We start from the raw sequence: 12,231 nt of genomic DNA on the forward strand, positions 1-12,231 counted from the left end.
TATACAGTCATGTCATCTGCAAATTGACTTCCTCCTTTCCTAATTGAATACTCTTTATTTCTTTTTCTTGCCTGATTGTTCTGGCTAGAACTTCCAATACTATATTGAGTTAGGAGTGGTGAGAGAGGGCATCCTTGTCTGGTGCCAGATTTCAAAGGGAATGCTTCCAGTTTTTGCCCATTCAGTATGATACTGGCTGTGGGTTTGTCATACATAGCTTTTAATATTTTGAGATATGTTCTGTCAGTACCTAGTTTATTGAGAGTTTTTAGCATAAAGGGCTGTTGAATTTTGTCAAAGGCCTTCTCTGTATCTATTGAGATGATCATGTGGTTTTTGTCTTTGGTTCTGTTTATGTGGTGGATTACGTTTATAGACTTGCATATGTTGAACCAGCCTTGTGTCCCCAGGGTGAAGCCTACTTGATCATGATGGATAAGCTTTTTGATGTGCTGTTGCAATCAGTTTGCCAGTATTTTATTGAAGATTTTTGCATCTGTGTTCATTCATGGATATTGGCCTGAAGTTTTCTTTTTTTGTTGAGTCTCTGATGGCTTTTGGTATCAGGATGATGTTGGTCTCATAAAATGATTTGGGAAGGATTTCCTCTTCTCGGATTGTTTGGATTTGTTTCAGAAGGAATGGTACCAGCTCCTCTTTGTATGTCTGATAGAATTCAACTGTGAACCCATCTGGTCCTGAGCTTTTTTTGGTTAGTAGGCTATTAATTGCTGCCTCAGTTTCAGCCCTTGTTATTGGTCTCCAGCGTTTTGACTTCTTCCTGGTTTAAGCTTGGGAGGGTGCAAGGGTCCAGGAATTTATCCATTTCTTCTGGGCTTAATGGTTTATGTGCATAGTGTTGTTTTTAGTAATCTCTGATGCTGGTTTATATTTCTGTGGAATCTGTGGTGATATCCCTTTTATCTTTTTTTATTGCATCTATTTGATTATTCTTTCTTTGCTTTTTTATTAATCTGGCTAGTGGTCTTCTGTCTATTTTGTTGCTTTAAAAAAAAAAACCCAGCTGCTGGATTTATTGATTTTTTTTGAAGGGTTTTTTTGTGTCTCTGTCTCCTTCAGTTCTGCTCTGATCTTAGTTATTTCTTGTCTTCTGCTAGCTTTTGAGTTTTTTTGATCTTGCTCCTCTAGCTCTTTTGATGTTGATGATAGGGTGTTGATTTTAGATCTTTCCTTCCTTCTCATGTGGGCATTTAGTGCTATAAACTTCCCTCTAGACACCGCTTTAAATATGTCCCAGAGATTCTGATACGTTATGTCTTTGTTCTAGTTGGCTTTGAAGAACATCTTTTTTTCTGCCTTCTTTTCATTGTTTATCCAGTCAACATTCAAGAGCCAGTTGTTCAGTTTCCATGAAGTTGTGCAGTTGAGTTAGTTTCTTAATCCTGAGTTCTAATTTGATTGCACAGTGGTCTGAGAGACTGTTATGATTTCTGTTCTTTTGCATTTGCTAAGCAGTGATTTACTTCGAATTATGTGGTCAGTTTTAGAGTAGATGTGATGTGGTGCTGAGAAGCATGTGTATTCTGTGGATTTGGGGTGGAGAGTTCTGTATATGACTGTTAGGTTTGCTTGGTCCACATCTGAGTTCAAGTCCTGGATATCCTTGTTAATTTTCTGTCTGGTTGATCTAATATTGACAGTGGAGAGTTAAGGTCTTCCATTATTGTGTGGGAGTATAAGTCTCTTTATAGGTTATTAAGAACTAGCTTTATGTATTGGAGTACTCCTGTATTGGGTGCATATATATTTAGGATTGTTAGCTCTTCTTGTTGCATTGATCCTTTTACCATTATGTAATGCCTTTCTTTGTCTCTTTTGATCTTTATTGGTTTAAAGACTATTTTATTAGAGATTAGGATTGTAACTCCTGCTTTTTTTTGCTCTCCATTTGCTTGATAAATCTACCTCCATCCCTTTATTTTGAGCCTATGTGTGTCCTTGCATTTGAGATGGGTTTCCTGGATACAGCACACCGATGGGTTTTGACTTTTTATCCAATTTGCCAGTCTGTGTCTTTTGATTGGGGCATTTAGCCCATTTACATTTAGGGTTAATATTGTTAAGTGTGAATTTGATCCTGCCGCTTTGATGGTAGCTGGTTGTTTTGCCCATTGGTTGATGCTGTTTCATCATTGTGTCAATGGTCTTTACCATTTGGTAGGTTTTTGGAGTGGATGGTTCTGGTTGTTCCTTTCTTTGTTTAGTGCTTTTTTCAGGAGCTCTTTTAAGGCAGGCCTGGTGATGATGAAATCTCTCAGCAATTGCTTGTTTGTAAAGGATTTAATTTCTCCTTTGCTTATGAAGCTTAGTTTGGCTGGATATGAAATTCTAGGTTGAAAGTTCTTTTCTTTAAGGATGTTGAATATTGGTACCCATTCTATTCTGGCTTGTAGGGTGTCTGCTGAGAGATCTGCTGTGAGTCAGATGGCCTTCCCTTTGTGGGTAACCCGACCCTTCTCTCTGGCTGCCCTTAGCATTTTTTCCTTCATTTCAACCCTGGTGAATTTAATGATTATGTGCCTTGGGATTGCTCTTCTTGAGGAATGTGTTTGTGGTGTTCTCTGTATTTCCTGGACTTGAATATTGGCCTCCCTTGCTAGATTGGGAAGTTTTCCTGGATAATATCCTGAAGAGTGTTTTCCAGCTTGGATTCATTCTCTCTGTCACATTCAGGTACACCTATCAAACGTAGATTAGATCTTTTCACATAATCCCATGTTTCTTGGAGGCTTTGTTCATTTCTTTTTACTCTTTTTTTCTCTAATCTTACCGTCTCGTTTTATTTCATTGAGTTGATCTTCAGTCTCTGATAACCTTTCTTCTGCTTTGTCGATTGGCTGCTGAAACTGGTATGTTCTTTGTGAAGTTCTCGTGTTGTGTTTTTCAGCTCCATCAATTCATTTATATTCTTCTCTAAGCTGTTTATTCTCATTAGCATTTCTTCAAACCTATTTTCAAGGTTCTTAATTTCTTTGTATTGGGTGAGAACATGTTCTTTTAGCTCACAGAAGTTTGTTATTACTCACGTTCTGTTTCTGTCAATTCATCAGACTCATTCTCCATCCTGCTTTGTTCGCTTGCTGGTGAGTTGTGATCCCTTGGAGGAGGAGAGGTGTTCTGGTTTTGGGTGTTTTCATCCTTTTTGCACTGGTTTCTTCTCACCTTTATGGATTTATCTACCTGTGGTCTTTGTAGTTGGTGACTTTGGGATGGGGTCTCTGAGTGGACATCCTTTTTGTTGATGATGAAGTTATTTCTTTCCATTTTATAGTTTGCCTTCTGACAGTCAGGCTCCTCTGCTATAGGACTGCTGGAGGTCCACTCCAGACCCTGCTTGCCTGAGCATCACCTGTGGTTGCTGCAGAACAGTCAGGGTTGCTGCCAGTTTTTTCTTCTGTTACCTTTGTCCCAGAAGGATACCCACCAGATATCCACCTGAGCTCTCCTTTATGAAGTGTCTCTTTGGATGTACAGGGGTTGGGGAGCTACTTGAGGAGACAGTCTGTCCCCCATAGGCGCTCAAGTACTGAGCTGTGAGCTCCATTGTTGTATTCAGAGCTGCTGGGCAGGTACATTTAAGTCTGCTGCAGCGGAACTCATAACCGCCATTTTTTTTCCAGGTGCTCTGTCCTGGGAAGGTGAGGGTTTATATTTAAGTTACTGATGTGCTGCCATCTTTTTTCAGGGACACTCTGCCCAGCGAGGAGGTAGCCTAATCACAGTCTGCCAGCAGAGGCGTTGCTGAGCTGCTGTGGTCTCTGCCCAGCTGCCGTGTGAACTTCTTTGTGGTTTTGTTTACAGAGATATAGTTAGAACTGCCTCAGTAATGCCAGACTGCCTCGGTGATGGCGGACTGCCTCAGTCATGGTGGACTGCCCTTCCCCCCACAGAGCTGTAGTGTCCCGGGTCCAGCTGTGCTTGCTGTGAGACTCTCAATCCAGAGCATTTCAGATTACTGGTTTTTTTGGAGGTGGGACCTGCTGAGCCAGATCACCTGGCTGCCTGGTTCAGCCCCCTTTTTTTCAGTTGAATGAGTGACTGTCTTCCAGGCGTTTTAGGTGCCAGTTGAGACGGCTCCCCAGATTTGTGTGAGTTTTTCTGCGCTGCTCTCCTGGCTGAATCAGCCATGCTGGAAACTTGTGGCAGTTTTCCACTTGGGAATCTCCTGGTTGGTGGGCAGTTAAAAACTTGTTTGGAAATGTGGTGATCACTCACTCTCTGTGTTCTGGCTGGGAACTGCACTCCAGAGCTGATTCTATTCGGCCATCTTGCATCTTGTCAAAAAGTTCTTTCTTTTCTAAAGCAAGTAATATCACCAGTGATTGTAGTTTTTTGTTTGTTCTTAGTAACCTGAAGTTTCAGGTATCAGTGAGCTTAAGACAGGGTGTGTTTGCTTTATATTTATATAAACAATATTGAATATTGGTTCAGATTACAAATAACAGAAATGCTACTTGGATAGTTTAAATTGAAGAGATCACACTAATTTTTTTCCATAGTAACGGACTATTTTGATATACACTGAAATTTTAAATTGCCTCATTTTCAATTATTGCCATTAAATTATATCAATTAATCTTAGGTTTATCGTACGTTCTAGACCACTATAGGGACATTGATTTTTTTTCCCATGTTTGTATAACTAACTAATCTGGACTTTGTGTCCAAAAAATGCTATCAGCTTAGCTATTAAAATGGGTAGAAAATCTTAAAAATCTGTCAGTAGGATTTTAGTGATTTTTAAAACAGTAATAGAGAAATAGAAGAAAAACTGTTACAGTACCAAGTAAATGGCACATAACACATTTCCTTCTGCCTTTGTGGAATTTTAAGGAAATGAGAAGATGAACTGAGCTGTTTGTCTTACACATCTGTCATTTGGAAGTAATGCACGATGTTGATTTGATGTAATTTGTTAAGTTGGATGAGAATGCATGTAGTTTATAGACTGTTAAATTGAAATAATGTCCCCCTATCTGGCCAGAGGAAGATTACCCACTTCCACTGAGCGTGTGTTTGTGGGTTTTTGTTTTTTGTTTTTTGTTTTGTTTTTTTTTTGTTAGGAGGTTGGATTTTCACCGACCAGTCTACATTTTTCTTATTCCTTTGTGACAAGTCATCTGTAAGATGACTGGCTGGTCTATGTCAGAGATGCTGCCTCTAGTGAGGTCCTGTGGTGAAGAGAAAGGGGAAGTGTGTTCCCACTTGCTGATGCTGATCAGTTGTTTAAGTAGCTGTATACGTTACATAAAGTTCTTTTTTTTTTTTTTTTTTTTTTAGACGGAGTTTTGCTCTTGTTACCCAGGCTGGAGTGCAATGGCGCGATCTCGGCTCACCACAACCTCCGCCTCCCGGGTTCAGGCAATTCTCCTGCCTCAGCCTCCCAAGAAGCTGGGATTACAGGCACGTGCCACCATGCCCAGCTGATTTTTTGTATTTTTAGTAGAGACAGGGTTTCACCGTATTGACCAGGATGGTCTTGATCTCTTGACCTTGTGATCCGCCCGCCTTGGCCTCCCAAAGTGCTGGAATTACAGGCGTGAGCCACCGCGCCCGGCCCTAAAGTTCTTTAGAAACTGACTCATTATATAGAAGCCCTTAGGACTGAAAAGAAGCCATAAATTATGAGCTCATTTGAGCTCAGAACGTGAATGCCCTGCTGAATGTTCCCATAGCACAGTGAATAACATAGTTAACCTGTCCTTTATCCTTTTCCTGGCACACAATCCCTCCTGCTACTCCTTCACCCTCCCCTGAATACAACTGGACATGATTTATGAGTAATAATTGAATTTCTCACATAGCGTAGCTGAGCTGTCCTTTGTAATCAAGAGTCCATATACCCAAATATATTCTGCTGCCACACATAGCATCCCATTGGAAGAATAGCTGGCAAGTGCTCAGTTCTCTAAATTGTTGCAATAAGTTGGTGAAGCTTTTTTTCTGTACTTCACCTGCCTTTGGAGTTGAAATGTTTTCAGTTCTCTCAGCATTAATGTGTTTAAAGGAAAAGACCTCTCTTTAGTGACGTAAGGTCTCAAGATGAAATATGAGTGCTATAGCCTGTCAAAGTGATTGCTGACTTGCATTTAAAATAATGATGGTGCTGATTGATGGCAGCTCTGAGTTAGGTCAGACATGGACACTGGCCATTCAGCTTCTGTTTGGTATGATTGGCAGCCAAAGACAATATAGAAGTAGGAAAAAATGTGTGTGTATATGTGTATATATGTATATGGATGATGGATTATACAGCCATGCTTCTCCATATTTTGTTTTGTGAGGTAGGGGAGACGGTTTCATGATTTATAGATGGATAGAAAAATAACTTTGGATGGAGATGTTTTTGCTAAACTGCTGAGCTACATGTCCAATCTGTTATTAAGTAATCATGGGCCTATCCTTTTGCACGCCTGATCTTCCTCTGACCTGGAGGGAGGTAACTGCGTTCTGAGCATGCTGTTGGGCCTTCTCCTCCCGTCCGGGTGAATGTCTCCGTCATTCCTGCAGTTAGAATTATGCTAATTGATATGGTATCCTTTTTTTTTTTCCAGTCGTAGAAATTTTTTTTTCCGTAATCCCTCTGTCAGAAGGATGAATCTGCCTGGTGATAGAGAATGTTCTGTCTGTTCCTCCCATCTACTCATTCCTGTGTCTGTTACCAGGATTCAAGTGCTCCAGATAAATATAGGTTCATTTGGGCTTGATAGGGTTATTGCCCCCATTCGAGAATGGATCCCTGCAGCATAAAGATATGATACCTGGCCAAATGGCATACCAGTCTAGGAAGGGAGGAAATGAACACTGATGGAATTTCTGCATATGTAGAGCATATATAATAGCTGAAATTGGCCAGGTACAGTGGCTCATGCCTGTAATCCCAGCACTTTGGGAGGCTGAGGCGAGTGGATCACCTGAGGTCAGGAATTTGAGACCAGCCTGGCCAACGTGGTGACATCACATCTCTACTAAAAATGCAAAAAAATTAGCTGGGTGTGGTGGCAGGTGCCTGTAATCCCAGCTACTCATGAGGCTGAGGAAGGAGATTCGCTTGAACCCGGGAGTCGGAGGTTGCAGTGAGCTGAGATTGTGCCATTATACTCCAGCCTGAGTGGCAAGAGCAAAACTCTGTCTCAAAAAAAAAAAAAAAAAAAAAAAAAAGTTGGAATTAGTTAGATTTTATTATATGCCAGACACTGTTCTATGCCTGTTACACATTATCTCTCTAAATATTCAACAACCCTATGATGTAGGTATGTTATTTCCCCCATTTTACAGTTGAGGAAACTGAGGCATAGAGTGGTTACCTTACTTTCCTACTGCACAGCTAGCATTTGGAATTTCAGTCCAGCATTCTGATTCCCATCTGACTATAGATCTCTAAGCTGTATCAACCTTTTTTTACAGTTACTAACTAACCCTGATTTCAAATAATTCACATATGTTTATTTAGGCTATACCTGGATTTTGAGGTAAGACCTTACTAACCAAAAACTGATCCCCAGAAATAGGGAGACCGTTTTATTAAACTTTATTAAGTGATGTCAAGAGGTGTTACTTGATTTTTCTTCTAGAATTGGTATTTACATTTTTTTGTTTGTGTTTTCCTCCCATCAACGCTTTTGAGTGTTACGTGTCAGATGCCTTATTAGTTACTAGAAGCATGGAAATTGCTTCAATAAGACTGTAATTGTATCTAGTGATAAAATGTTAGAGAAACATACTGGGTGCCCATCATTATTAGACCATGTTTGCTTAATACTGGTTTCTCAGTGAGAATGTGTTTCCAATTGTGGGTGTTCCTTTTTTGTCTTCCTTTTGCCCCCAGGCATTGTCTACCCTGGACTCTATCACTCTGATGTACCCTTTCTTTTACCGTCCTATGTTTGAAGTGACAGAAGATGGCTGGCATTCCTTCCTTCCTGAGCAAGAGTTTGAACTGTATTCCTCAGCTGTGAGTTAACTTTTGAGAAATGTGGGTTATGAGAAGTAACCCAATACCTTATTTGACTTGTGAAAATGATTACTTCTTTTGAAGAGTAATAAGGTGAAGTTGACTTCTCCATTGCTAATCTTAATATGTTTAAAAGGATTGAAGCCATACAGAGTATAATCTCTGATCCAAAAGGAATTAATAATACAAAGATATCTAGGAATACCCCCAAGTACCCCCAAGTATTTCTAAATTAAACAAAACACTTGTAAATAATCTTGTGTGTCAAAGAAATTAAAAAACATTTTGAACTAAATGATAATGGTAATGTGACCTACTAAAATTTGTGGAATACAGACAGCTAAGGCAGGGGTTAGAGATAAACTTGCAGCTTTAAAATTTTTATGCTAGAAAAGAAAGAAAAATCTAAAATCATTCATCTAAGCACCAACGTAAGAAGCTAGAAAAAAAGAGCAAAGTAACTAGAAAAAATAATAAAAATAAGAGCAGAAAGCAATAAAATAACTAGAATAAACAAGTGTAGCCAAGTTGGTTGATCTAAGATTAGTATACAAAAACAAATTGATTTGGCAACAAGTGATCTGGCAATGAATAAAATAGGAATAAATTTAACAAGAAACTCAAGATTATGCACTGAAAGACATAAAAAATTGTTGGAAGAAGTTACAGGAGATCCAAATAAAAGGGGAGATATACTGTATACACCAATTGAAAGACAATATGGTTAAGGTCAGTGGTTAGCTGACACATGTGAAAAGGACCATTAGATAATAGATGTTTTAAGCTTTGTGGGTCATGTGGTCTCTCTGTTAAAACTACTGAACTCTGCTACTGTTGCATGAAAACAGCAATCAGGCAAGACATCAATGAATGGGTGATACTATGTTCTAATAAACTTTATTTACAAAAACAGGCATCAGGCTGGATTTGGCTCATTAAAGTGGCAGTTCTCCTCAAATTGTTCTATAGAGTCAGTGCAATCTCTGTTAAAATTCTAATAGGTGTTTTTGTGGAAATGGACAAGATGATACAAGTTTTATGGAAATGCAAATTTAAATGTATAAGTTTATATGGAAAGCCAAAACAGCTCTGAGAAAACAGTAGTTAAAAGGATTTACATACTTGATTACAAAACTTGTAAAACCACAGTAATCAAGAGAGTATGGTACCGGCATAAGGAAAATGTTAAGTAGCTGATTAGAAACAGCTAAAGGGAGAATAAGTGATTTGGAATATAGATCTGAAGTAATTACTCAGAATGCAGAACAGAGAAAGAAGATGGAAAAACAGAGAGGTTAGACACATGCATGCATAGTAAAGGGAAGATGATCCAATATTTATCACTTAGGAGTTTAGGATAAAAGATGATAGAGACTGGGTATGGTGGCTCACACCCATAATCCTAGCACTTTGGGAGGCTGAGGCAGGCAGATCACTTGAACTCAGGAGTTTGAGACCAGCCTAGGGAACATGGCAAAACCCCATCTCTGAAAAAATTTAGCTGGGTGTGATGACGTGTGCCTGTGGTCCCACTTACTTGGGGGTCTGAGATGGGAGAAATGCTTGAGCCTAGGAGGTTGAGATTTCAGTGAGCAGTGATCATGCTGCGGCACTCCAGCGTAGATGAGAGAGCAAGACCCTGTCTCTCAAAAAAAAAAAGAAGAAGAAAAAGAAAAAGATGATGTTAGAAGGAAGACAATATTCAAATAAATAATGGTTGATAATTCTCCAGAATCAGTAAAAGTTATTGAACCCTTAAGCCAAGGTATCCCAGCAAATACCATACAAGATAATAAAAAACATCTTTATACATGTTGTTGTTCAGCTACTGAACAATAAAGCAAAGAGAGTATCAGAGAATTAGAGAAAAGACAAATTACCTGCATGGTGTTAGATTAATAGAGGAAAAAAATTTCATCAATATCTGTTGATGATAAAAGCTCTTAGAGCTGGATTTGAAGGGAATTCATCTAATCTGATAAAGGATGGCTACCAAAACCAAAAACATACCAAAAGCAAGTCTTGTATTACTCCCTCTAGGTTCAAGAATGAGGCAGAATGTCCATTATTACTGTTCCTGGTCAGCTCAGTAGGACAAGAAAGAAAAACACAGGGTAGAAGGGTTGAAATAAAGGTAGAAAAATTGTTGTGTGTTGATTCTATGCTTGTCCACATGGGAAAAGGAAAGAATCTTGAGACCATAGGGATTTCTCTACACCAGACACAATTTCAAGAGATGCAGTTAAAGTGCAACAAAGATGATAAGGTTCCTAGGGATATATCTAAGAAAAGATAGTAAGACCATTGTTGAGAGCATTATAAAAATTTATGGAAAAATTTTTAAAAGCTTAAATAAGTGGAGAGACAATATACTCATGGATAGAGAGACTGAATATTCTAAAGCTGTAACTCATTCTCTCTGATTTATAAAGTCAATACAGTCTTATTAAAAACCCCAGTTGGTTTACACTGAATTTGATAAAAGTTACACGGAAGACCAGAAGATCAAGAGGAGCCAAGTTACTCTTTGAAGAATAGAAAAGTAAGAGGAGGACACTTAGCCTACTAGGTATCAGACTCATTTTAGAAGTTATAGAAGTTACGGAAGTGGACCAGTGGGATGGGATAGAGAACACAGCACATTTGGACTGACAGAAGTGGCGTTGCAGATCAGTGGAGAGTCATGTCATTCTCCAGAGTGGGAAATCAATAAATAATATGCCATGGTGAAAATTCAGGAAATAACAGTATAATCATGTTGTTTAGAAATTTAAAGGTAAGTCGGTGTGGTGGCTCGTGTCTGTAATCCCAGCACTTTGGGAGGCTGAGGTGGGTGGATCACCTGATGTCAGGAGTTGGAGAGCAGCCTAGCCAACATGGTGAAACCCCGTCTCTACTAAAAATAAGAAAAATTAGTTGGGTGTTGTGGTGGGTGCCTGTAATCCCGGCGACTCAGGAGACTGAGGCAGGAGAATTTTCTGAACTCGAGAGGCAGAGGTTGCAGGGAGTCAAGGTTGTGCCATTGTGTTCCAGCCTAGGCGACAGAGTGAGACTCCATCTCAAACAAAACAAAAGAAAACAGAAATTTAAAGTTAAACACCAAAAAAGCTAAAAATACTGAAAATGATTGCCTTTGGGATGGACTAGCAAGGAACAGGTAACTCCATTCTTCTGAAGATAATAAATCTTTAGAAAGTGTGCGTTTATTTACTTATTAGTTTTTGAAACAGAATCTCACTCCGATTGCCCAGGCTGGAGTGCGGTGGCGCTGTCACGGCTCACTGCAACCTCAGCTTTCTGGGCTCATATGATTCCTTCACCTCACCATCCCAAGTATTTGGAATTATAAGGGTGTGCTACTATACGTGGCTAATTTTTGCATTCTTAGTAGAGACCTGGTTTGGCCATTTTGCCCTGGCTTGTCTTGAACTCCTGGACTCGAGCAATTTGCCTGCCTCAGCCTCCCAAAGTGCTGGGATTACAGGTGTGAGCCACTGTGCCTGGACTAGAAACTATGTTTTTAAAACTGGTAACATAAATGTATTTGAAAAGTGAAAAATTAACTAAAAATGTGATACTGTATGTTATAAAAGCATTTTTAAAAAGTGATAATCTTGTCTTAGAATACATCTAACATACTGCGTTAAGTTAGGCCAGCTCAGATATACAGAACATGCTGAAATTTACATATAATTTGATTTTTTTTTTTTTTTTTTTGCTGTAAAACCTTTTGACAGTCTTCAAGCAGTTTTCCGTTCTGATTTTTAAAATAAGTTGTCATTTGTTAGTTTTATATTGTATGCTTTTAGTCCTTAGTGTATTGAGTTTGAAATTATTTCATTGACTCCTAAGCTTAACCTTCCTGAGTAGTGAGTTGTTACTGTTTTAAGAAAGGTGTTATCAATTTTAGTACATTTTTCTCCTTTTCTAAATAACAGAAAAGAACAAAGGACTTGATCTAGGTACTAGCTGTGTTCTCATCTGTCCGGGGGATGCATTATCTGGAGTCTTACAGTCTTACTTGTGCTTTAAGAGGATCATTAACAAACTAAATGGGACCCAGAAGAGGAAGAAGTGGGATGATGCTGGCCATGATAATTATGGGTGTGCTTAATATATTTAACTTCCAGAATAGACACTAAGGAGAAACAACCGTCTTTCAAACATTTGCTAGGATACCGTGTGAAATAGGGAACTTGTCCCGTATTGTCTGAAAGTTCGGTAAAAACCAATAGAGAAAGTTACAGAGCAACAAG

The 12,231-nt window shown here is 39.0% G+C and overlaps 1 protein-coding gene across 3 annotated transcripts in view; it reads left to right on the forward strand.

Annotated features, from left to right (window-relative positions):
- Positions 1–12,231, forward strand: part of MTMR9 (myotubularin related protein 9) — a 57,873-nt gene that overhangs the window by 14,420 nt on the left and 31,222 nt on the right. For all 3 annotated transcript variants that reach the window (XM_074384162.1, XM_003944175.4, XM_074384163.1), the window contains exon 3: positions 7,850–7,975. In XM_074384162.1, the coding sequence (XP_074240263.1) occupies positions 7,850–7,975 (126 nt within the window). The remainder of the gene's footprint in view (positions 1–7,849; positions 7,976–12,231) is intronic.

The sequence above is a fragment of the Saimiri boliviensis genome, chromosome 13 (assembly GCF_048565385.1).
Source record: "Saimiri boliviensis isolate mSaiBol1 chromosome 13, mSaiBol1.pri, whole genome shotgun sequence".
In the NCBI taxonomy this organism is placed as follows: domain Eukaryota; kingdom Metazoa; phylum Chordata; class Mammalia; order Primates; family Cebidae; genus Saimiri; species Saimiri boliviensis.